General features: G+C 49.5%; 1 protein-coding gene across 1 annotated transcript in view; it reads right to left on the bottom strand.

Annotated features, from left to right (window-relative positions):
• Window positions 1-22822, bottom strand: part of SORCS3 (sortilin related VPS10 domain containing receptor 3) — a 597388-nt gene extending 574566 nt beyond the window's left edge. The window contains exon 1 of the mRNA XM_047826472.1: window positions 22190-22822. Within this exon, the coding sequence (XP_047682428.1) occupies window positions 22190-22822 (633 nt within the window). The remainder of the gene's footprint in view (window positions 1-22189) is intronic.
• Between the last annotated feature and the right edge of the window lie 4204 nt (window positions 22823-27026).

Genomic DNA, 27026 nt, shown 5'->3' with positions numbered 1-27026 from the left:
TGGAGACCCAAACGCTGGCTACGAGAAAACTGTTTATCCTCCCAAAGCTCCAATTTTCTCATCTGTAAAAGCAAGGAACGGTGGAAGTTTGGGCTCAAAGTCCAGTTCTAACGTTCTAACTCATTGAAGCAGGATGTGGCATTTTCACATCCCGAAATAGGAGCAAGTTATACTTCAAGGATGATTCCTCAAGGCACTTCCCCGCCCTCCTAGGTTGATATTGTCTCTTTCAGCCGCCCTGAAAACCCCTGTCCTGTTTACTGCTCACAGTGCGCTCCTGGCTGGGGACGGATGACAATTTCCCATGAAGGGCAGACTTTAAAACAAATGGAACCGCAGCCTAGTCAAGCTACCCTTGTTTATGCCTGGTCCCTTAAAGAGAGTCTGCCCCTCTTCTTCCCAAACGCCCCTGAGCCTAACCTTGGCCAGGGTCCCCTCCCCAAAGCCCCCAGGCACCAGCAAAGCTTTTCCTGGGTCCACCTGAGCCTGGCTCATTCCGTTATTTTGCAAACGCATCTCTGTGTACCTGTATATTCTGTCATTCTCCTTGTCCATGACAAATGCCTGGTATAAAAATTACCTTCAGAGATGTGTTAAGTCAGGCAGCAAACACATCCAGAGGCCTGGGGAAGGTGAGAAGGCTGGAGATTGGTGGAGATGGTCTTCATTACTGTGCATCAGGAAAATAAAAGGAGAAAGGGGAGGGGGTGGGCGAGGGGTGTCAGGGTGAAGAAAAAACTACTGGTTCATTCACCAGCAGCGTGCATGTGTTGAAAGTCTATCCTGGTTGCTCAGCAACCAAGAAAAAGCATTTCAGAGAGCAAGGGGCTAATTGGATAAATGAATTAATTAGACATTTCCGGAGTCAGGCGGTAAATGACAGCAGGCGTGGGTGGCCAGATTTTTAGGTTTTTTGTTTGTTTGTTTGTTCCCTAAAGTGTCTTCCTATCCCTACCTGAGCTTGGGTCCAGCAAATTAGGGAGCTGGAGAGTGTGGGAGCTAGGTAACAGTGTGTCAGAGATGCTGTCCGGGAGGGGCAAAGCATGGAGGGCAGGTTGCCTTGGGAAGGAAGTTGCAATAAATGACCTTAGAGGTCTCTTTCAACACTAACATTGGATTGGTTTTGCCAATGCAGGGTAGGGAGGGGGGGAAAAAGGAGTAAATCCCCACCCTGGCAGCTTGATGGTAACTAACAGCCGGCTTTCCCACATCGTCCTGTGGGGTTTCCCTTTGCTGTATTTAAAGCAAGCAGGTTCCCATGAAAGCCAATAGACACGGGTTGTAGGGAGTGTGCGTGGGAAATAAGATGTTTTGTTGGTGATTGTTTTTTCCCCTTGCTCTGCTTTGCTCCCTCCCGTTGGCTTCCTTTAATTACAGCAGAACCCCACTGGTTGCTCTAATGATGGAGAGGGCCTGTGCAGAGCTCACGGTGGAAGGGAGGGAGTGGGCAGGAGGCCCTCCTGCTGGAGGGGAGGCAGGGCAACGAGGGAGGGGAAGGCAGCCAGCAGCTGCCAGCGCCCCATCTCTGGGAAGGAGAGAGCTTCTGGTTTTGCTGCTGGAAACAATCTACTGGGAGCCTCCAGGGGAGCTGCCACACCTCTCTGAGCCTTTGTTTTCCCTCCCACCAAGAAGGGAGACCGGGTTTCCTGGTGGTTGGAGAAGGATTGATGCCTCTGCTAACTGTATCTCACCCTTGCCCACAATTCCTAAGGGGTGCACACTGCCAACAAAAATAAAGCCAGTGGGATATGCAATGCCTCCATAATCTGGCCTCACCTCATCCCTCTCTCTCCTGGTTCCCACACACACACACACACACTGTTACTTCTCACCTCTGACTCTTTATTCCTCCTGCTCCAGGCCTGGAAACACCAGAACTTCAGAACAAATGCTCAGTGAGGGCTTCTAGAGAACAGGATGGTCTCACTGGGGAAAGGTCCAGGGGTTGGAAATCCATCTCAGCCCTGGTGGGATCAGGAGGTGAACCTCACAATCCTGGGGCCTCACCCTCCTTGCTGGGAGCAGGTGGGGAAGCAGATTGAAGAGAGGCTCTCTGGCCCTGCCTGTAAGGAGCTCTCAAGTCAGCCCAGCCCACATGGGAGTTGTGGCTCTGTCAGTCAGCCGCTGTGTGACCTGAGCCAGGAATGCAACACCTCAGTGCCTTTGTTTCCTCATCCTTACAATGAGGCTCTTAATAGCAGATACTTCAGAAAGGTTAGGATTAAATGAGATGCTGGATGCAGAGGTAACAGGTCAGCCCCTGGCACACAGGGAGAATACACTAAATGTTGTCCATGGTTTTACAAAATTGCATCATTCTAGAATGAAATAAAAGCCTATCTCCTCACCTCTACCCAGCCATTCGTTCTGGTTCTCTCAGCTCATCCCCACACCCAAACTCTACAACCCCATGATTTTCTAGGTCCTGAATATAGCAGACTCAGCGACCTGACATTTCCAAAGGGCATGTTGTTCTAGTTCATTACCTACTCTGTAGCTTATTAGCCATGTGACCCTGGCAATCTATGCAACCTCTCTTCATCATGGTTTCCTCACCTGTAAGCCCCAACTTGTAGCTTATTGGCAGAGGGAAATGAGACGGCAGGTACAACACTCCCAACACCCCCTCCTGACATACAGTAGACCCTCAGTGAATTAGATCGCCTCCCCCAAAGGCTTCATTTTGGGTGCCAATGTTGGTTTAACATTTCCATCTCTCTCTATTTACATGTACTTATCTTAGATTTCAAGTTCCCAAAAGACCAGATCAAATCTGAATTGCTCTTTACTCAGCATATGCCACAGCACTGAAGCACAGTTTGGAAGTTGCTCACAATATGTTCTGAACTACTGCAGGATGATATATATTATTTGTAAACACATAAAAGTGCCCACACCACAATGCATAGCTCATCATCATTCACCACGTATAATGACAAAGATAATAATGAATATAGGCGATAACCACTCAACTATGGAGTATGTTTGTTTCCTATCTCAGCTGCATAGAAACAAGTCTGCCATTAAAAAAAAAAAGGCTTGGGCGCCTGGGTGGCGCAGTCGGTTAAGCGTCCGACTTCAGCCAGGTCACAATCTCGCGGTCCGTGAGTTCGAGCCCCGCATCAGGCTCTGGGCTGATGGCTCAGAGCCTGGAGCCTGTTTCCGATTCTGTGTCTCCCTCTCTCTCTGCCCCTCCCCCGTTCATGCTCTGTCTCTCTCTGTCCCAAAAATAAATAAACGTTGAAAAAAAAATTAAAAAAAAAAAAAGGCTTAGCAGAGGCAAAGTCCCAAGTACAAGACTGCACTGGACATACCCGGCCAGCCTGTCAGTGATCTGGCCTACGGCCCCCATGCCAAGAGAACAAGTTGAGGGTGGAAGAAGGCACAGATCTCTGGGTGCAAGAAGCATGATTATTTTCATAAATGGAGAACATGGAATGTGAAGGGGGGATTGAAATGCAGCCCATTTCTCAGCTCTGAATATGATAAGCCTTCTCCTCACCCCCAACACCACAGCCCCCTATGGTGGAGGAAAGGAGAAGAGGGGGAGACGTTAGGGATGGGGCAGGAGAAGGCAGGATCGAGGAACAAACTGGAAGCCCCCTTACCTGCTCAGAGGCTGACAAAGAGAATTAAGAGCAATTGGAAGTTACTGATGCATAAACAGAGTTTCTGTTTGGTCAGTGAAAAAGCTCAGGAGAGGGACGGTGGTGATGGTTCTCAGCAATGTGAGTGTAATCAATGCCACTTCAAAGTGGCTCAAATGGCAGATGTTATGTGTTATACACACACACACACACATACATACGTGTATGTATGTGTGTGTGTGTGTGTGTGTGTGTGTGTGTATTTTAGAGAAAGAGAGCATGCAAGCAGGGAAAGCAGCAGAGGGGGAGAAAGACAGAATCCTAAGCAGGCTCCACACTCAGGGAGAAACCTGAACTGTGGCTCAATCCCATGACCCTGGGATCATGACCCGAGCCAAAATCAGGAATCAGACACTCACCTGACTGAGCCATCCAGGCGCCCCATCCCCCACTATGTTATATATATTTTTAAATCAATACATAAGATTTAAGGAGGGACAGGGGAGACAGTAGAGCTGTCCCCAATTCCCTGCCTCCTTAACCGAAGAAAACCCAGTATTAGAAGCATGGCCACCAGAGACATAGAAGCCAGCCTTTGGTCACGGCCCTCACTCTCACGTCCCAGTGGTGTTCCGAGGCTTAGGGAGGGGTCAGAAAGGAAACAAGCATCTCTGGCTAGAGGGTACCCTCCTCCTGCTGCCGCCCTCTTCCTGCTGCCAGCCCTGAAGGTGGACAAGTTAGATAAATGGGACTGGCTGAGATTTCCGGAGTCCCTACCCCTAAAATGCCTTCTGGGTGTACCATGGAAATGAAATCAGTACCTCAAAGAGATATCTGCACTCCTATGTTCTTTGCAGCATCATCCACAACATGATATTTCATCAACCTAAGTGTCCATCAAAGGACGAATGGACAAAGGAAGCGTGGTATATATATACCCACAATGAAATACTGTCCAGCCTTAAAAAAGAAGGAAATCCTGTCATTTGTGATGATGTGGATGAACCTGGAGGACATGATGCTAAGTAAGGCGGGGGCAGAAAGACAAATGCTGCGCGATCTCACGTGCAGAATTTCAAAAAGTCAAATTCGTACAAGGCGAGAGTAGGAAGGTTGTCAGGGGCTAGGAGGTAGGAGAAAGGGGAGAGGTTGGTCAAAGAGTACAAAGTTTCAATTATGCAGGATGAATAAGGTCTGGATATCTAATGCCCATCAGTGTGACTGTAGTTAATGATACTATATTACATACTCGAAATCTGCTAAGAGAATAGCTCTTAAATGTTCTCTCCACCAAAAAAAGAAAAAGAAAGAAAAAAATATGGTAACTCTATGAGGTGATGTGCTGGCTTGATTGTGGTAATCATTCCACAATGTATACATGTGTCAAAACATCACATTGTACACATTAAATATATGCAATTTGTATTCTTCAATTATACCTCAGTAAAGCTGGAGGCGGGGGTGGGTAGGCAATAAAATGCAAAGGCCTCAGGAAAGGGAACTGAAGCACTACAGGACTGATGTTAGAACATTTTCCCAGGGCGGGGAGAAGGAAGACAGTAGAGGGTGCTGGGCAGAGAGGAGGCAAAGAACCAGAAAGGGGAACTGAACACACTTCCCTGGTCCCTTTCTTTTCTTTACTTCACTTTGAGGCAAACACTAGCCCAGCCCCAGGCCTGAGAGTTGACACAGACTCTGGGGTGTTTCAGGTGTCCTTCTGTCTCAGAAAATTTCATCCTCTCGCCAATTGTTAAAGCCCTGCCTTATTTGCCATAAATTCACAAGAAGCAGTGGGTCCCACCCAGTTCACAAGGGATTCAGGGTGGACCTGTTAAAAGCAAGATAAATTCTCAGTTAAACACACACACACACACACACACACACACACACACACACACACACACCCCTGAAGCTCGTTTCCCGGAAACCACACTGGTAACTTAAACACAGAACAGGAGCCCCATAAGAACACAGAACTGAGCAGTATGGGTATGCAAGCACTTTTGCAGCCTCTTCAGAGTCACCTGCTGTTCTTCAAAGATGCTCATTCTCACCTCTTGTCATCCACACCCTTTTGGAGGGACATTTAAATAGGGGCTGGATCTGTGCTGTCTGAGATTAAAGAGAAAGGGGGGGCCATTGGTAAGTCTTGGCTCATCCCTCTGGACATTGCAGGGCTTTCCTCCCCTGGACACCTTACGGGCCCCTCCTCCCCCACCCCGGAGAAGAGAAATGGTGGTGTTGGATGGTGCAACTTCCCTCTGTCTGCCCTTCACACACACCCTCAGAGTAGGAAAAATGGGTCTCAGGAGGAGACCTACTATGAGATAAACAAACCACGCTTGTCTTCACGACCGCTTACCATCTACAAATCACTTTCCAGTACCCTTCACCGGCAGGGTGGGAACCTTGCCAAACCTTTCAAGTTCACTAAATCCTCACAACAGCCATGTAAAATAGGGATTATAACCCCAGTTTATAAAGGAGAGAGCTGGGTTTCAGAAAAGTAACCCACCCAACGTGACAGAGCCAGTCAGAGGAGGAGTGAGGTCCACCTGACTGACCCAAGCACAACTATGCCGCCCAGAACATCCCCTCCCCTATGTCTCCCCAAAGTCACCAAATGTATTCATTCTGCCCAAGGCTCCCTTCTGGGAGAGAAAGCCTTAGACTGTATTGAGAACTTAATGGAAACGGAGGAGCCTCAGGGTGTTGCAGGAAGAACACTGGACTAGGAGTCAGGGACATGGACAATGGTGTGGGTGCTGCCGCCATCTTGGTGAATTTGATCATGCCACAACCTCACCTGGCCACACTTTTCCACATCTGAAAAAGGACCTGGCTAGATCATTATTTGTTCTTTCCAGCTCCAAATACCGTCTCTCCATTATTGACACTTTAAGAGGATCTTGGAGAGGATAATGTTTAACCCAAAGGGATAACTCTTGAATTGTGAAGTTTCTAGCAAAAGTAAAAACAAAAATCAGGCAGAGAATACTTCCTGCTTCCCCTCAAAAAAATCACACCACGAGTACAAGCGACTTCGCCTATGATTTAATAGCAAAGGCATTCCCCTAAATATGTTTAGAAATGTATAGTTCATAACACCCTTTCAAATATATGATTGCATTCTGATTCCTGCAACCATGAAACAGATAAGGAAACTTGAGTCTCAGTTATGGACTGACTTGGGCCATTTCATAAAGCTGGTAGATGGTGGTATGAAGGCTGGTCTTCCAATGTCCATTTAATCACAACCAAAAGGATACTCCTACATGTGCCTTGTGCATGGATCTGGAGTCCTACCACAGCATGAGCCAATCCACACACCGAAGCTTTCATCAACATCATCATCATTACCATCATCATCCACAATGATCTTATCTGAGGACACAACAGACACTAGGCAATGGTTGCCGAGAACAATTACTAAGGGACGCTAGTGTCATTTCAACACATACACCCAAATACCTGCCAACTCCACCTACTGGAAAGATCAGTGCTGTGTGCTCGGAGACGTGCACACACATGGCCTCCCCACCATTTTCTCTCTTCATCTCAGCTCCTGAAGAGGCACATTGATGAGTCCTTTCTTCCCAAACATGCCCCTTTTCAGCATCCCTCAGTCTGGTACCGCAACAGTCTCTTGGCTGAGACAAGAGACCATCAAGGAACCACAGGTTTTCTCTCCTGCCCACGTATGTTCAGTTATAGGGTGTGACAATGGTGTTTCACACCATATAATCAACCCTGCCCCTCCAACTCCATTTCTTAAAAAATTCATAAGTGCACACGAAAGAGAAGAAAACACAAAACAGAACCAGAGGGGCAAAAGGCAATCTTGAAATGAATTTGACTGCAAAAGCTTATGTTCCTGCAGGCATAGTAGATATTAATAATTCAACAAAATATTACAGTAATTACTATACTTTGCAAAATCACAACAGTGCACTTCAGCGCAACTCCTACCAATCTCCCTCCAACTGCAATTAATAAATAAAACACAATTCCCTATATTAAATTTGTTGTTTAAAAGCTAAATATTTTATCAGAACTAATATATTTTAAATAATCAGTCAAGACCAGAAAAATCCCTGGCCCCGCATGTCTCCCCACTTGCAGTGAAATCCCATCTTCACAGCTAGAGCAGAAACGGACTTCAACTAACAAGAATGCACTGAGTGTTAGGGCTTGAAGGCCCCCCCCCACTGAGGGACCTGCGAACTGCTCGGCCCCAACACTCTGCTGCAATCTGAGCAGGCTGCTGGAAAGAGTGAGAAGGAAAAAAAGGGGGAAGATTAATTCTTTTGGACCATGAATTCTGACCTACCTCACTGGGTTCCGGGAAAAGCCATGAATTACAAAGAGAGGTGAGGGACAGGAAACCACCACAGACACACCTAAGTATAGCCCTGAGCATGTATGAGGCTAATGACCTTGAAATACAGGTGAGCCTCCCTTTATACTCTAGTTATGTTCCCACAAATTTGTTACACCCAATCTATCAAGTTCTGTTGACTTTACCTGCTGTATCAGTTAACTTCTGCTGCAAAAATGCTGGGGAACAAACCACTCAAATCTCAACTACTTATTCTCACAAGAATCATTTATGCTCATAAATATATAGGGCAGCTGGAGGTTGGCTGACTCAACTGCGCTCAGCTGGGCAGGGCTGCTCTTGGCTGGGCCAGGCTGGTGTAGGCTAGGCTTGGCTGCACATGACCTGTCCTCTCTCCCAGGACCAGCAAGTTGGCCTGAGCATGTTTCCTCATGCAGAGGCACAAGAAAGCAGGTGGATACCTGATGCCTCTTGCTAACTAAGCTTAGAACTGGCACTTCTTCTATTGACCAAAGTGCGTCACAAGCCCAAACCCAAAGTAAGGAGGTGGAGAAGAAATGCCCCACCCCCAGAGAAAGGGTACTACCAGGGCCCAGTACAAAAGGGGTTATAGAGAGGGGCGAGGAATTATATAGAGAAACCAACAATACAGTCAACTACACCTGCTAAGTACTTCTTCAGCTGGCTTCTCCTCACCCACCTCCACTGCCACCACCCAAGCCATCACTATCTCTAGCTACAGCGACAGTCTGGTCTCCTTTCCCCCATCTAACCCATAGGGTGATCAGAGTGGTTATGTTTAATGCACATTTAATTAAATGACTCTCCTACTTTAAACCCTCCCAATGGCTTACCCCTTTGCTCTTAAGATGGAGAATAAACTCCTCCCCCTGGATCCATAAGGCCCTACCCATCCCTGCCTGTCCAGCTTTATCTCTTGCCAGCCTCCAGCCCACAAACCCTCTTCTCTCTGTCCTTCTCTCTGTCCCTTTCAGATACTTTCTTCCCTCATGTCTCAGAAGCTATGTGCCCAGAACACTCTGCCCTCTCCTCTTCACCTAATTAACCCTGTGCATATTTGAGATCTCAGCTCATCTGCTTCTGCCTCTCTGCCCTCTCCAAGTTAAATGTGCCTAGTGTAATCTTTGATAATGTCATGAACCTCTCTTTCAGAGCACTGATCACCATTATATACTCAGAGCCCAGCAGGGCCTGGCATCTAGCAGGTACTCCAAAAATATTTGTTGAATATTGATGACGTTTTCAAAAGCTATCTTACATTTTTTAAAATGACAAATAGCTAAAACTACTCTTTTTTTGGCTGAGTTTTATATTAAAAGTATTCAGATAATAAGCATCTATGGCAAACTGCTCTGTAGAGTTTAATCCCTCACACCATGCTGCTGATTTTGTATAAATCTGGTTGTAATGCATCAGGTCTCCCTAAAGGGTTGTGCATCAGTGACCTGAGCAAAGCCAAGGTGGCCCATGCTAGACACCTCCTTCCCTTACTCTCATTAGTCCTGAGTAGGAGAGGGATACATATAATCCCCAAATAGCAAAGATGCAAAACGAGCAAGTACGCTAAGTACTTCAAGACCCAAGGGAAATTTTTTTGACCCTAGACTTCCATGTCCAGATGAACCACAAGCCAATGCGAAAGGCAAATAAATTTTAGACATAAATTTATCATAATTTTAGACCATATAATTTATCATCCAAGCCAGGATTTCTTGAGAATTAAAAGCAATATATCAATATTTATGTGAGGACACAGAAATAATCCAGGACATTCTCATGCCCTCTCTACAAAAAAAACTGGAGGATAAACCACAGAAAAATGAAAATCATCCCAAAAAAGAGGAATGGAGCCACTCCCCATCCCCCAAAAAACCCAGAAGTACGAACCCAGGAGTAGAATACATAGAAATAGTAAGATAAGAACAGGAAGACAGACCTAGAAAGAAATCAGTACAAATAAGAATATCCAATAATACAGTTAAGAAGCTGGAGTATCTTGGCACAATGGTGAAGAAACAGATGTTTCTTCTCTCTGTGAGGATGATAAAACAATTAGAAACTCAAGAAAAAAAAACCAAAGAGCAGTACAAGAAGGTTACAGCCCAAACTACTATGGCAGAATTCTGAGCAACTGTCACAGCATAAAATAATCTACCCAATCTTTACTTCTTATCATGTCACACAGATTTAGTCATGAGTATTGTCAACCATACTGCTTTGTTGTAGATAATAAAAACAAGCGTAATATTCTGAACATTTTATTAGTTTCATTCACTGTGCTCTAGGTTACATCCAATGTATTTCCTAAGCACCTTACGTTGTTCTCTGTTCCTAACATTTTCCTAATGTGTGTTTCCCACACACAAGACTATACACTTTGGGGGTGTCCAGTCTGTACCACTAGGCAGTATAGCAGATGCTCCCCAAATACTTCATATTATCTGAAAAGAATGATGCCAGGCAATCAATACAGGTCAAGTCCTGGAACAAATGTTTTTTTAAACTCCCAAATTACACTCCCATCTGAGAATTTTATTATATCAGATGTGACTTGAAATAAATTGTACATCGTGCCTGGAATAAGAAGCATGAGGTTTTTAACGCCATGGTATGTGTGCTAATGGAAGGGTTTCGTTTGTGCTGGGCGAAGGCAAAACAAGGCAGCTGTTGGACATGGTCTCAAATCTATTGTGGAAGGACCTCCAGCCACTTAAAGCATAAAAGGAGAGGTAAGGTAAACTAACACCGTGAGTTCATACCGCCCCTGTTCACATTGCTTTGAGAACCATTCTTTTTAAAATGCTTCCAGGTGCATTATGTCCTTACTTAACTGTGACATAAAGGGAGCCAATGGGATTGTCCCCATTTCACACATAAGGAAATGACTGACCTAGTATCACATCTAGTTTATGCTGAGATGGGCCTGTATCAATTTATGCAACTCATCCATTCTATAGATAAAAAAATTGAATCCAAGAATATTCAATAACTTAAGGAGCATCACGCTAAGCAAAGAAATGAATGAAAAAATGAATGAACAAATGAATGCACCTCTGCTTGGGGAAGACCAAATTTATGCATGCTTGAAAGAAGCATTTTTCAGTATTTTTACCAACATCTTAGACACTCTCCTTACTAATGTACCCATTAAAAAACAACAACTCTCATTCATAGACATATACTGAAGAGTTTTCATCCCCTTACACCTAAGAATGGTGGCCGGCTAAAAGCAGTTACTGTACGTGAGTCAGAAACCCAAATCCACAGATCTCAGCTCCCAGGCCAATATTCTTCCCATCCTATTATGATGCTTCTCACTGATGAGATCTTAGAAAGAAAGATACTAATGGGAAGCTAACTGCTCCCTGCCCAAATCCTGACAAAGTCTAAGAAAAAGAGGAATTGCACCCACTTCCAGGTAGGACATCATCTGCCAGCAGGTAGAGGTCAAAATTTTAGGGAGCCTCTGTTTTATGTATTATGAAGAACAACCACAGGTCCTAAGTGAGGTGGGGCTGCTTAGCCTTGAGAAATGACAGTGAACACTAATTTGGAGGTGTGTGTCCCCTTCTCAAATCCCCAGCACCATGTTCCTGCTACTCAGTATAAACCTGGAGTGGGATCCTTTCTTTTGGAAGGCGCCAACTCCAAGGAGGACCTCTCAGAAGTGGGGGCAGTGACTTCATCCCCCTCCCCACACCCAATATGGACCATGGGAGGCCCCAGAACAGGCTTTTAAAAGAGTAGGAGGGAAATTCCTGGCTTGGTGTGATGGTTAATTTTATGTGTCAATTTGACTGGGCCACAGGGTACCCAGATATTTGGTCAAACATTACTCTGTGTATGTCTGCGAGGATGTTTCTGGATGAGATTAATATTTGAATCAGTGGACTGAGTAAAGCACATTGTCCTCCCAGTGTGAGTGCCCTCATCCAAGCCAGAAAGGGCGGATTAGAACAAAAAGGCTGAGTGAGAAATAATTCTTTCTCTTTGCCTGACTATCTTCAAGCTGGGACACTGGTCTTCTCTTGCCCTCAGACTCAGACTGGAACTACAGCTGGGTCTCCAGCTTCACAACTACAGATTTAAGACTTCTCAGCCCCATTTATAGTGTCTGCCTATTCCTCATAATAACTTCCTTTAGATACACATACATATACACATAGACACACATACATATATACATATACATACACATACGTAGATATAGACATACATGCACGTACATTCACATGCACATACACACATACATATATATATGTATGTACATATGTATACGTATACATATATATGTAGGTAGGTATGTATACATATACATATACATGTATGTATGTACATATACTTATATACACACAAAGAGATTTACAATGAGGGGTGTGTGTATGCACACACACATACTGGATATATATCGGATGTATATATCCTATTGCTTCTCTTTCTCTAGAGAGCCCAGACTAACACACTAAGTCAGGCCAGCCTGCAGAGAAACAACAAGTGCCAAGGGGATATGGGCAGAGAACCAACAGATCTGCCTAAATGGACAGATACTCAACCTACCCCATTTCCTGCCTAGGCGAATAATAACATTCTTAACCAACATGATAGCCTTCAATGCTAGACCCTTTATACTATAGCATACTTTAGACCCACGCCGTCTCTAAGATTACCAACAACCTGTAGGTTCACTATTATCCCACTTTTACAGCCAGTGAAACTGAGGCTCAGACGTCCGTTCAAAGTCGCTGCTGCTTGGGCATCTTCTCATAACCCAATAGACATTTCAGAGTTTTGAGAAACCTTCCAGTCAAAACTTCACTTTCAAGTATGAGTAACACTGACAGCAGCACAGTGATATGAGCAACTCTTTTGCCTCTAAAAATAGCTTCCTCTACCTACCACCACTCTGGAAAACAAATTTCTCTGCATCTCCAGTTTTATGGTCTCGAAACTCTTATTGTAGCAAGTTCCTCCACTACATGTAATCACATTCAGATATGGCAGCTTGAGCGACTTTTCTAGCCCTGAAAAAAAATGTTCAATTCAGTAATTGTTCCCCATCTCCCACTGAGAACAGATTTTAAGAAGAAAAAGTTCATTTCTGATGCAGCAGTGTAATCTTTAACCTGACTCTAACCATCTGGAAGAGAAACTGCATACCTCACCATAGATGCCAAAAAGACCTGGAAAGCCCTGAATCAGGCATGTGGGATCTCAGCACCAGTGAGAGGAAACAGAGATGTTCAGGGGTGAGCCTAGGCCCGGGGGCGACAAGAAGAGGCCTTCCCTCAGCCCCAAGACACTCATTCTTTACCCAGGCAGTTCTAAGTATTTAAGAAAGTGTTTATTACATTCAACTCAGTAAGCTTCTACTGACCATGCACCATGCACAGGAAGTGAAGGGACACAAAGGCAGAAAATGCAAAAGAGATAGGGCAACCAAGCCTAAGTATCACTTCCTGCTGATTTTTACTTCTAGAGTCTTAGCTGGGTCATTAATGGGTTGAATGGACTGCAGAACGGATGTAATGTATTTGAACAAAACACCCATTTCCTTTTTCTGCAGGAAGAGGCTGATCAACCTCCCTGCCCCCCACCCCCCCCCCCCCCAGGACTGAAGTGCCCTGTTGCCAATCAATATCCATCTAGGGGTCACCAAACATCCCCACACACAATTCACCTGCAGGGTGCTGTTTCTCCTCTTCTCTCCTTTGGAACGATTCCTTGTGCAGCATTTTTTTTTATTATTTCATCCTATTTATTTTCACTTCTTTCCCAGGGCAACACTCCCTCTAGTGTCTGTGTAGGGATCTCAGGTTCCACTCTTGGTGCAGAGGGTGCAAGCAAAAAGGGAATACAAGCCTGTATCTCGATGAGGATAAATCACTACAAAATTAATAGTGGGTTTGGCCAGGGTGATAATTCTTGGAAAGAGGCTGCGGATATTCTGCAGATAGTTCTAATCATGCATATTCCCATTTTACACTAGGCACGAAGCAGAGAGAGCTGGGAGATCAAGAGAAGCACAGCTGGAACCTCAATGTCCATCCCATGGCTTCCATGTAGAAAAGTCTTCGGCACTACATTACAGGTTCCACTTGCCGCCCAGCCCCAGCAGCCCACTGTTCTCCTACTTCCCTGAATGACACATTCCACTAACTCACTTCCTTCAAGAAGTCTTCCGAGATTAGCTGTGAAGCATAATTATGGGTGCCCAAGCCAAGAGAAGCTATTCTCTACCTTGCTGGATGCCTTCCTTAAGGCTTCAATGGAATCCCCCCCAAAAAATGTCCCACATAAAAGCTGTTAATTAGTGTAATCTTTTTTTTTTTTTAATTTTTTTTTTCAACGTTTATTTATTTTTGGGACAGAGAGAGACAGAGCATGAACGGGGGAGGGGCAGAGAGAGAGGGAGACACAGAATTGGAAACAGGCTCCAGGCTCTGAGCCATCAGCCCAGAGCCTGATGCGGGGCTCGAACTCCCGGACCGCGAGATCGTGACCTGGCTGAAGTCGGACGCTTAACCGACTGTGCCACCCAGGCGCCCCTAGTTAGTGTAATCTTTAACCTGGTTCTAACTATCTGATTCTAACCACTTCTATTACAAATTCTGAGTAGGAATTCCAAGGTCCCCAGTCATTCCCTCCTGTCTTTTTCACTATCTCAGCACAACACAGAAGAGAGATATCACAAAGGCTCATCTGGCCAAGGATAGGAGGTGCCTGACAGGAGCATCTCCCTGAGGGTTCTGGCCAAAGCTTTTGCCATTAGCTCATTGGAAAACTTGGAGCAAGTACGTCCTTCCTCTGCTTCAATGTTTCCATCTGAAAGCGAAGGGAAAGCCCTTTCCAATATAAAAATAACAACTAAAGCAACTAAGGTATCCGCAGGGCTTGCCACAGGTCCAGCACTTCTTTTAAGCACTTTGCCACGTACATTATCTCATTAATCCCTACAGCAGCCCAGTGTGAACGGTACTATTTTCACCACTCTCTTCTAATGAATGTACAAATAGCGAAGAAAGTATAACAACTTGTCCAAGGTCACAAGGCTATTAAGGACAGAGGCACGATTTAAAGCCAGGCACCCAGTTCCAGAACCCATGCTCCTAACTATTTACTATACGGCTATCCCGAATAATCTCTGAAGAAGACTATGTTCAGGATGGATACACTCCACAAGCATGAATTCACACCCAGACCAAACAATCCCACAATCCACACCCTAACAGGATCCTTGATTTCCCTATATGGCTCTATTTCCAGTTTTTCCCCTAAACTAGGTCCGGGTGTGTGCCAAGTGACAGGCCCCTACTTAGCAGCGGGCAGTTTTACTGGCCAACAGTCCTGTATGGCTGGCCCCACTGTGCTCCAGGGCCCTCTCATCTCAACCCACTAGGGATGCTTTCCTCCGCTCCCCAGCAAGGAGTTAATAGCAGAAAGCTGTCTGTGCAATCCTGAAGTTCTTAGACTCCATTACTTTTTCCAAATTTACTACAACACATTTATTAGCGTACTATAAAGAAAAGCATTTCCATAAATAATTAAACCCAAACTACACTGATCAAAATAAATGAGCAAAATGTTCCTGGTGATGCAACCAGGCCTGATTCACTAACTCGAATAATGAGGTGACTCACAAGAGGCCCCCATTAACAATGGTTAGTAAGACACAGATTGTCCAACATTGAGGAGGTTGGTATTTATCGTCTGCAGATACCTCACTGGGTGGGCAGGGTGGATGTAGAACACAGCCAGGGAACCAGAGGAGGAACCAGAGGAGCCTCTTTGGTTAGCCTCGTGTATATTCATCCTAGGCCTCAGTCTGTCCTACCTATAAAATGGGAAGCATCCTACCTCCCCTGAGTGAAAATGCATAATCCTCTTGGACACAAAATGGTCTGTAAACCCAAGGAGAAACCTGGGAATGTGTAGGGGACGGCTACACAGAGAAAAGGAACAGGAGAGAGTCCAGATCATAGGATGCCACGTTTCTGTCTGAGCCTCACATCCCTCAACTCTATGCTGAGCGATATGATGAAAACATTTGCCACATGCCCTTCCTGCCTTGACATCCTAGGAGTCTCAATGCCATAGTATCTCTCAAGTGACCCTCTCTCCCCTGAGCTCACAGCCTGAAACAACTGCTTAACGATTAACCACGTATCATCCCCATGGCTTCTATCTTGCTGTCATGTGTTATTTAACTTTACAGAACAGCAGTCTCATATCCAAAGCATGTTGGAAGGACCTTGAGGCAAATGCTGTCTTATCCTTATTTGGCTCTCCCTCCATCCCACCCCCACCAATCCCACGGTGCCCAGAACACTGCCACACACACAGGAAACACACAGCAAGCGGTCGACTACCTTCCGTGAGTCCATCTGATCTCTGAAGTCCAAAAGGAAGAAGCCAGGTTGTTGCCTAGCTCCTATCTCCATCTTCTTACTAAGTGGGGTAGAGATGCCTCCAAATCTGGTGTCAAAAGTCACATATGAAGTAATAAAGCAGCTATATTAACTCAGTGCTATTAAGAGTGTCAGCCCGTCCTCCCCACACAGCTAAGGCGCCTTCCAGCTCTGGGTGTAAGTTCAGTAAGTATGTACTGAGCTGTGTGACAAGCACTGTATGCCACACAACACAAGAAGAAAAACAACACTCATGCTGAGGGGTGGGGGAGGTGCTGTGGTAATTATTTCCTCCTTCATCTCTTACCTTGAAAACACTTACAAAACCATACAAGATTAAAATAAATGAGTACTAAACCCGTGATCAAATGTGTGATGCAGTCTTTGACATTCTATAAACAATTAGGAAAAAGGGAAACAAATGCTTTCAAGGAAAGTCACTGCATTTGAATCTTGAGCAGAGCTGTAAATAACAGGTGCATTTCAACAGAGGAAGAAGGGTACCATAAGTGGAGAAGACCTCAAGAGCAAAGGCTCAGAGTCGAGAAGGGGCTTGGGGCAATGAAGGGGCTCCCTTGGCTAGAGTGAAGGAATCCATCAGGGAACAGAGAAGTGGAAAAGTAGAGCCAGGACATACACAGTGAAGGGCCCCAAATGCCAGGTTAAAGGACTCTGGATCTGAATGCAAGCAGGTGAAGGCATTTGAGCCAGAACGTAGACATACTAGATGAAATACCGCTGGTTATCATCGCTGTCAAGTTTGAAAAACCTGGGAAAGAAATCACTGATATCCCAAAGGACAAGGACTTCTAATTCCTTCACAGCTTCTGCTCAATAAGACTTGAGGCTGTCACCCTTCACCCACTTGGTCAAACACCGCTGAGTCCCTCCTGCATGTGAGACAGAGCTCTCCCATCTCCACTCACTGCCAGCAAAACCAGAGCACCATCCAGACCCTTCTCTCGGTCACTCCCCATACCTGGGGGTAAGGATGGTTACCAACTTCCATCCATCCCCCAGTGTCCATTCCACTTACCCAAGGTGGCCCGCTGACACTACACTCTCTCTTCTCTGCCTCCAACTTCATTACATCGCTTTCCTCCCAAACTCTCTGAAAAATCATCCTTCAACATTTTCCCTCTATAAGAAAAGTGTCTCAAGCCTGCCAAGAGGCCAAAGAAAGCAGGAAATCAACAGGTGAGTCAAGCCAGCCGGCCTCAGGTGCACCTAGCCTTGGATAAACCCGGCCTTCAGAGGTATCTTCCTATCTCAGCCTGTCTGGGGTTGTGGCACCCCCTCTGCTCCTTATGGGATGAATCAGAGCCCACATATCATCCAGTTCCAAAATTCCCCAGTGACAATAATAGATTTACGCAGGCCAAGGAAAAAGCAGTTCTTCCTTCTGCCCTGAGCCTTCTTGCCACTGGAGCTACAATCCTCCACTACCCCCCCACCCCCACGGCTGCTTCTCTTAAATCCAACACAATTGGAGAAGCCACTTCCCAGCACTTCTTTGCCAACTACAAAGCAAGTTCCAACCACTGCATTTCTGCAATCATTAAATCAGGCCTCCCAATTAAGGAGTTTGCAAATTCTGCTCACCTTGGAAATCACTGCAGGATCTGAGAAGCAAATCACACCCTGTAACCCAGCCATCAGAGGAAACGCAGAGCAGACAAATAGAGACAAAAAGCCTGTGTCCAGCCCCCTCCTCTCTCCACCCCACCCCCAACCCCAGGCGGACAATGACCAGGAGCAATTAGGGCTGTGATGTCCCACAGCACTTCCCAGCTCCAGCTCAAAGGAGAGGTTCCGCTTGTAATATTAATTAAAAACAGATTCTTTTTGGCAACCCCCTGAGGAACAGCTTCTGTGGCAGGCTTCTTTATTAAGCCTCTGAGAAGGCAAAATGCATTAAGATATTGTGACACAAGGTTCGTGAGCAGGGACGATGAAGGCAAGACAATCCAGCCAAAAGCTATTTGAAAAATCTGTTTGAGAGCCACAATTAGCTGCTCCAGTGAGTGAAATACAATTAATCTGATCAAAGCTGTCACTATTTTGCACATTAGGAGTAAATATTTTAGAACACAGTCCAGCTGAATTAGTTAAAGGTATGAAATCCCGCCTGGAAAACATCTGTGTGTTCCACCTCCTCACGGGCTCAGGGATGGGTTATCTGGAGGCACCTGGAGTTACCAGCATCCCCTGCTTCTCGACACCCCTGCTTCTGCACCAATGTGCAGTGTTGGGCACATTAACTGAAAACTATCTGACAAGTCATTTCAACCAGACACGCTGCAGGGGCAGCAGGCTGCAAGTTGCTGCCACTGCCAGTGAGCTGCTGGAAAGGAATGGGGGTCATCCAAGGAAGAATGCAAGGTTCCCACCTTGGCAACACGCACGGGGGATCCCCATGCGGGGTTACTCCAAAGAGGAGGGGGTACAGAGAAGTGAACTGTCGCCTTTACAACCTTCCAGTCTCCAGAGCCTTTTGCCAATCCAATGAGCAAGCAGGAGGCACCTTCCTGCATTTGAAGGAGAAGGGCAGAATGATGTGTTTTTCTGTTTCCCTGCAAGCTGTGGGGATGGAGCTCCCTCCGGGTGTTTGTGACACACTGTCTTAGCCATTAATCACCAGGAATCCAGCTGGAGACTGCCGGAGATAGGGTGGCAAATGTCCCTCCAGTGTGGAGGCTCCAAGTCCAAGTCCACTCACCTCTCGCTAAGAACACCTGGCAGGGTAGTAAGGGTCAGAGGGAGACCCAGACTCCAGCCCTTCTTGACACCTTCTAGCTTAAGCCTGCTGGGCACTTCCTCCTTTGTCCCCCAAGCCAACTGAGCACAGTCCTTGAACCAAAGTGGACACAAGACCCAAGCCCTGGACAGGGATCTCCTCTGCCCCCGAGTCCCTGGGCACACCTGGACAGATGGAGTGGAGCATGTCCAGTTATGCCTGCCTAACATCCTGCCAAGTGTCAGACTGGAGTTTGATCTCAGTTACATGGGGTGACTGAAAACCCTCCCCAAAAGGGAATTCATATCAAGTAATGAGGTCCACCAAAGGCACTTGCAAGGAGAGCAGAAACCCCAGTTCACACTTAAACTGCTGGTCTTCCCAGAAAAGGATGTGTTTAATACTTCGGGTATCAGAGGCAAGATGGAACTCTCTTTTCATGTCAAAAGAGCCTGGTGCTAGGATATCTCCCTCCACTTTGAAACCAATGATGAGGGACGCTTCCAGAAACTTCCATCATCCCACTCATCCCTCACCCTGGCTTTTATGTAGAGCATCTTCTTTTATTGCCTTCAGGAAATGGGGGGGGGGGGGTAGTTGAAGAAACCAGCCTGGTAATGTTGCAGAAGCTAGTTTCCCAGTTTCTCTTAGAGGGCTTGTTTCCTTAGAGTCTCTCAAAGAGAGGGCCATGTTAACATACTTCCCCTCTTCCCTCAGAGCAGCACAGATCTGATACTCAGTGAAGCCTTTCTCACTAATACTGCCTACACAGCATGGTCAGAAGAGGCAGGTCCAGCCCAGGAGCTAAAGAGGCAGTCCCCCTCTCCACTAGAAAGAAAGGACAGGATGGGGTCCCTGCACCCACGTGTGTTGCCTCGTCCTTTCTTGGACAGTTAAGACTGGCCAAGAACACAACCAACAAGCATCCCGTGGGCTCTTTGTGGACTGCCTGAATCTCATTGCTGTCACTAAGGGCTCCAAGGCCAACTGGTCCATTCCCCAGGTGCTTCTGCCCCTCGTTCAACTATGAGCCATTTGCCCAGGGGGCACAGGGCTAGACTTGCCCCCTCACTTCCTCTGCTGCACAACGGCATTGAAGACAGGCAGATGTAACTACCATTTGCAAAAAAGTGGCCGTTCTCAAATTCCATCTTCAGGGGACAAGTCAACACACACACAAAAAAACGATCCTTCAAGTAAAAGCAGAGACATAAGAAACGCTTTAGGCATTGTGAATTTATACCGTCCAAATGTGGCAGTAATATAGTCATAGATAATGTGAGGACAGCACCTCCTCCTTCTCCCAGAGATACATTTACTTCCACACATCCTGTTCATCCTCCTCACTGAGTGTGAACATGAACGAACACACACACACACACACACACACACACACTTCCTCATTATCAAACTAAAATGAAGTTGAGAGTCACACTCCCTGCTGTCAGAGAATTACCTCTTTCTCCCCCTCTCCCCCTCTCCCTCTGGAGATTTCCAAGTCTTCAATCACCCAGCCCTGACAAGGCCTGCTGTGCCCACCCCCTATGCCCAGAGTTGCACACTCCGAAGCTACGGGGGTCTTCACCGGAGGCAGATGAAGCCAGACACCGCACCGCTGGGGAGTCGGACCGCGCAAATCCTTCCAACCCAGCATCCGTACCCAGGCTGGGCTGCGCGTGTCATGGAGAACCAGGAAACCTGTTTTGGGCAGCGTGGACATGCTGCACTCTGCGGACTCCCCGCTTTCCTGTTCCTTCTCACCCCTGTGACACCCTAGAGCCCCTTTAAAATAAGACGAAAATTTCCCAGGAAATCTTTAATGCCAGCCGTAAAGAGAGGCATGAAGGGGAGGGGAGGAGCTTTCCCATCAAATGAGTTCCCCAAAGCTGCCTATACAGACATTCATCACCCTCCAGACTCTGCCCATCGCCGGGTTCTGATTTTATCCGGAGAGCCAGAGAAGCGGAAAGGATTTTTCCCAAACTGGCTGAAAGTGGGGGCCGTGGACAGGAGGGGAGGGGGGGTAGATCGCGGGAAGCCGCCCCCCATCCACCGGAGAGCGAGTCCCCCTCCGTTTCCTGGCTTGGCCGCAAGGCGCTGGGCCCGGGAGGGCGGCGGGGATCGGGAGCCCCTCCGAGCGCGCTCTGTGGGTTGCAGCAGCTGCCCGGGGCCGCTCGAGCTCCAAGCCCGACGCAGGGCCGTCAGCGCCCGGGCCGCTGGAGTGGAAACTCAAGGGCGCCACCTGTCGGTGCCGCTGCTCTCAGGGGAACCCGGCAGCGGGGAGAAAGGGGTGGAGAGGTGCGCTGAAAGCACCGGGTCCCAACTCCACTCCGGGGGCCGATTGTGATGCGGGACGCAGCAGCCGAGGCGAGTGTTTTGCTCAGAGACTTAGGTGTGCCTGTGCATGCGTAAGGGTGAGGGGTGCGGAAAGGGTGTTGAATTTCACTGCACGCTTTAAACTTTTTTACTGCCTCTCCTATAGCTTTCCAGGCAGCTACCTGGGTTTTGGAGGGGGACTCTGTGACGTGAAGGCCGGGGCTTGGGTGGACTCGGCGCAGCCCCCTCGCCGGGGCTGGGAGAAAGTGCGCCTGGAGCGGAGAGCAGCGGCCCCAAGACCGGCAGGGGTCTGGGAGGGAGTCTGAGTGGCCTCCAGCTCCCGGGTTCCTTTTCGCGTGACTGGAGGGGGGAGGCTCGGCAGTTGCAGGAATCCGTCAGTCTGCCCAGCGGGTCCTTCGCCAATTCAGACCTCGTCCTCACGAATTCAAGCGCCCGACGGGAAAACTGACTCTCCAAGCCGTTTACCAGGGAAAGGGACCACAGATCCATCCCCTGCTCATCTTTAAGACACTTCTTTCCCTCCTCTCTTCCCTCCGGGCTGCCCCAAATCTAGGGTCTCCAGCAAACAAACGTACACACCATCTTACAACAAACTCCGCTAACCTGTTGGGGGCGTGGGGGAAGCCGAATGAACCTGTTCTCTCTACAAGCCAGGGCGCCCCCGCCTCTGCCTCGACCCTCCAGCAACTATCTGTCCCTCGTTCCCGCCCCCCCCCCCCCTTCTGCCCTGCTGTCAGGAGACAGCGGTCCGGCGGGTACTCACGCTGCTGTTGTGTCCGGACCAGTGCACCATGGCTTGATTGTGGGCCGAGTCCCCGGTCAGCGCGAACGAGGTGCTGGGCAGCCGGAGCTCCTCGGCCGCCGCCCCCCCGGCCCGCGGCGCCTTCACCTCCTCCCGGAGACCCTTGGCCGGAGGGCGGCTTCCTTTGGCACCATCGGACAAGGCAGAGGCCCGGGCGTCCCCGCGTTCCAGGGCACTGGGGGGCTGCGCCCGGCGACTCCTCCTCGCGCCGGCAGGCTTGCCCGGAGCCGGGGTGCCTTGTCCCCACCGCGCGCCTGCAGGCGACGGTCCCCCGCCTTCTCCCTGCTTCTTTCCGCCGCTGCCGCTGCCGCCGCCTGGCTGGGACAGCGGCTCCGGGCCGGGCCGGCGCCCCAGTGCGGCGCCTCTCCGCGCCGTCGCCAGCTCCTCTGGCCACTGGCTTGCCACTGCCCGCGGGAAGAGAGGAAGCAGCGCCGGCGGCCGCGACGCAGGGGCCTCGGGGCGCCCGGGACCGCCCGTCGCGCCCCAAGTGATCTCGGCGCCGGCCAGGACCCACGTCGACAGGAGCAGGAGCCCCGTCCGGGCGAGAGGCGCCCCGGGCCAGCCTGCGGGGCGCTCGGTGCGCGCTGCCTCCATCCCGCTGCGGCTGCCGAGGCTCGGGCTGCCGAGAGTGTGGCGCCCGCCGAGGTGCGGGTCCGGCGCGGGGGGTGTGCGCGCGCCGGCGAGCCAGCGAGCGAGTGTGTGTCGGGGGGAGTGGGGAGGGGGCGGCCGGGAAGGAGGTGGCTCGGGCTGGCGCGCCTCGCGGGTCCTCTCCACTCTTCCCTCCTCGCTCTCGACCGCTCGCTCTCTCGAAAGGGCGATTCCAAAACCCAAGAAAAATTAATATATGCCCCCTCGGTGCTTTTTCCCCCTTAAAATAAGATCCCTCACAATCTTCCTCACCGAGCTCCTCCAGAAATTTTGTTAAAAGGGGTGTTCAAAGGTAATGAGAAAAATCCTCTTTTAAAATATGAAAATCAAGCCAGATCCAGGAGGAGGGGCTGGCGACGGACCCCAATCCAGAGTCTCTCCGAAACCCAGCCTCCAACCTGCTCCCGCCGAAGAGTTCGGAGTCGCTTCTGGCCACCTTTAGGGGGTTACTCTTCGGGCCTGTTGTGGGGGGCGGGAGGTGGCGTGCAGGGAGGATGTGGGGGGGGGGGGTCTCGAGGGAGGGGGAGGAGGAGGAAGAGGAGGAGGAGTAAAGTGTTTTCAGCGCCAACTGTTCGGGTTCGGAAGCCAAGGGGCAGACCGGAGCCTTCGCATGCGGAGGCGGCGCGCGGAAGCAGAGCGCGGGATGGACCCGGGACTCCGCTCGCGGCTCCCGGGCCCGCCCCTCCCACCGCCCCCCGCCCCTCGCGGCCTGCGCCTCCGCCCGGTGCGGGGGCACGGGGACTGCGTGCGTGCGCGTGCGTGCGCGCAGGCGGGAGAGGGTGAGGCAAGGGGTGCGCCGGGGGCTGGCGGGCTAGCGGGCGGGCGCCGCGGGGTGGGGGCACCTGGCGGAGCCCAGGGCTGGCTCGGTGTGCGGGGGCGCGCGCCTCCGTGCGTGCGCGTTTGCACGCATTTGTGTGCGTGTCAGTGTGAGCCGTGGGGTGTGGGGCGGGGAGGGGTCCGCTCGGACCGTGGGCGCTCTCGGATCACGCGCGGGCTATGTTTGCATTTCCTGAGCCTGCGAGTCTTCAGAAAGGCAATATTGAGAGCGAGGCAGGCCGCCCTGGACAGCCCCCTCCTCCTGGCGCCCCGCGCATCCATGCTCCCCCACAGCCGGCGGACGGAACCTGGTGATTCATTAAGCCTCCTGGAAGGCGAGGGGAGAGATCCAGGAGGAGCCGGAGGCGGGGTCAGGTGTTTGCCGGCTCTCCCCCCTCCACGGTTCTCTTTCTCGGGACCCCTGGTCGGAGCTGAGGAAAGACAGTGGAGACCGTTCGCTCCCACGGGGGGATCCAGCCCCCATCTTCTAGCCTGGGATTGAGGTCGCTCACTCTTCCTAGATTCGTTTCTGAGCCGGCTCAGTTGTTCCTTCGAAGTGTAGGCTGCCAGTGAGAGGGCCCTCGGCCCAGCCCAGCGCCGGCCTACCAGGCCCCCCTGGACCCCGCTGCAGAAGCGCAGCCTGAGCGCGTGGGACGCAGTCCGGGCTAGGGCCCGTGGAGCCCCCTAGGAAAAGGGACACTTCGGAGAGAGGGAAGCTAAACTTGAACGAGGAGGAGATGTGGTTTACAGGCCCGGGCACGTAGTGCAGCGCACCGCCTCTGCGAAGCCCCCCGTGATTCCTAGGGGTTGGAAAGGCGAGCAGCGCAGAGCTGGAGGAGGGGTTGTTAAGAAAGGAATAGGATGAAGGGAGGGGGCTTGGAGAGCGTGGCCGCCTCCAGGCCCTTCCCCTCCTCCTCGGGATTAGAGGAAGAGTTCCTTTGTGGGTGATGTTTAAAGCATAGCCAGAGGGAGGGAAACGCCGGAAGAGGGAAGAGGAGAAATGTGGGGCGAAGGGACAAGAAGGGAACGGAGGGGAAAAGAGAAAGGGGAAAGGGAGAAGAGAGGAGAAATGGGATGGAGGAGGAAAGGCGAGATAACGGTGCGAAAGGAAAGGCCAGAGAAAAGAAGAGGCGAAAGGGCCAGCTAAGGGCCAAGAGGGATGGAGGAGGCAGAGGTGGCCTGGGAATCAGCCGGTCACAGAGGGCGGCAACCGGCGGTTTCCGGGAGCCCCCACCCTGGCGAACAGGCTTTTCCGACTGGAGCTAAACTGGAAATTGGAAACCCAGGAGACTGGGCTGGAGAGCCAAGTCGATAACAACGTCCAGCCCAGGATGAGGCGTGTCTTGGACTCTAGGGGTTTCCAAAGACCGTTGGCAGCGGAACGCCCCAAAAAAGTTGCAGCGCGGAAGGCTGAGGTGGGCGCGGGATCGGGCGCTGGACGCGAGCCGGCCATTCGCAGGTTCCCAGCGCCCCTGCCGGGGAAAGCCGGGCGCTGCAGCCCGAGCCAAGCTCGGGGTGCAGGAAGGATGCGAGGCCTCTCTTCTGCTTGGGCTGTGAGCAGAGGTGCTAGTTGCCAGAGTAGAAGTGATCTTGGCTTTCAGGCTGGCCTCCCGGAGTGGACGTTCACAGAGCCCGGGGGCGGGGCGGTGGGGAGCTGGGGGTAGGCCTCCCAAGTCCAGACCCACAGGGGGAGGTATGCTGTCCAATCCCCAAAGTTCCCGTGCAGTACCCCATGGCGGGGGACAGTTGTCTGCAAGAGCAATGCTGGGAACTCCCTGCTCCCACTCCCATCTGACCTGACCTCAGCGTAGCCCGTGCAAAGGTCGGATCCTCGAGGGGGGACTCTGGGAGATGTGGCTATTAAGTGTTTGGGGGAAAAAAATGGATAAAAGGCTCTAGCAGATGTGATAATTTCACACATCTCCTGCCCGGATTCATCTTCTTGGCCTTGCTCTAGCAGTTATTGGCCCCCATTTTATCTTCAGGCTCTCCCTCCTTCACCCTTTGCCTAATAATCCTTGTCCTCGGCCCTGTGCCCACTCTCCCTCTGCAGCCTCCGAGTCCCCACCAGCCTTCTAGAGTTCAGCCTCTTCACAGTTCTCTCTTGTACCTGTAGTCCCCTTCCTCACCTGCCGCTCTCTACTGGACTTTCTGCAAGCGGACATTTGCCTTCAGGTGACTCATCAAAGGCTTACTCCCAGCAAACACCTCCTGGTGGCTTCCTTGACACAGCCTGGTCAACAGCTTCCACTTCCTGCATTTGTAGTGTTCCATCTGGAAAGATCTCCCTTGGTCTATGTGGTACCAGGGTCTCCTGGGCCCTCCCTGACCAGCCTCAGTCAAGCTCATCAGCCTCTCTTCTGTCCACAAATTAAATTCTGAGCCCTAAACCTCCATCAATACCCCGTTCTCTATGCTTCATGCTCACTCCCCCCTCCCTGTGTGAGTGAGCTCAACCCTCTCACCCATTTCTGTGCCTCAGCTGTCACCTCTTGCTTGTTGACTCCTGAATCGACAAGCCCACTCTGATCTCTCTTGAGCTTCACATCTGAGTTCCCCACTGCTCCAGACACATGGAGGTCCACACTGAAACCCATATGCATCAAGTTCTAAAAACCATCCTCCTTATCTTCTCTGTCACCCAGACTAGATACTTAACAGGCAACCCTGTCTCCTCCCTCTTTCTCATCCCCACATCCAGAAAAATCATTGTCAAGCCCTCTTTTAAATTCTGTTAAGTTAGTTTATTTTGAGAGAGAGAGAGAGAGAGAGAGAGAGAGAGAGAAAGCACACGTGGAGGAGGGGCAGAGAGAGAAAGGAGAAAGAGAGAATCCCAAGCAGGTTCTGCACCACCAGCATGCAGGCCCACACAGGGCTTGAACCCACCAAGCCACTAACCAGGAGTTCCTGACCCAAGCTGAAGTTAGATGCTCAACCAACTGAGTCACCCAGGTGCCCTGTCAAATCCTGTTTTAAAAGCCTTTTTCATCTGTTGTCTCCTGTTTTTTCCCAGAGTCACTGCCTTAGATCTGACCCTCATCCTCCCTCGTCTAGGGTTTTGCTGTAACTTCCTATCTTCTCTTGGTCTTCAGTTCTTTCCTTCCCCAACCCAGCCTCCACACCAGCCTGTCCAATAAAAGTATACATTTAAATTTTTCTAGTAGCCTCATGAAAAATCAAAAAGAAATTAATGAAATTAATTGTAATAATATACCTCCTTAAATATATGCAAAATATCTTCATTTTAGCTCATTAAATAAAAATTATTGAGGTATTTTTACATATTTTTGCACTAAGTATTCAAGATCCAGTGTATATTGTACACTTATATCTC

Source organism: Prionailurus viverrinus, chromosome D2, assembly GCF_022837055.1.
Source record: "Prionailurus viverrinus isolate Anna chromosome D2, UM_Priviv_1.0, whole genome shotgun sequence".
Taxonomy (NCBI): domain Eukaryota; kingdom Metazoa; phylum Chordata; class Mammalia; order Carnivora; family Felidae; genus Prionailurus; species Prionailurus viverrinus.
Note: the sequence above shows the minus strand (reverse complement) of the source record. Positions and strands in the feature narration are given on the sequence as shown.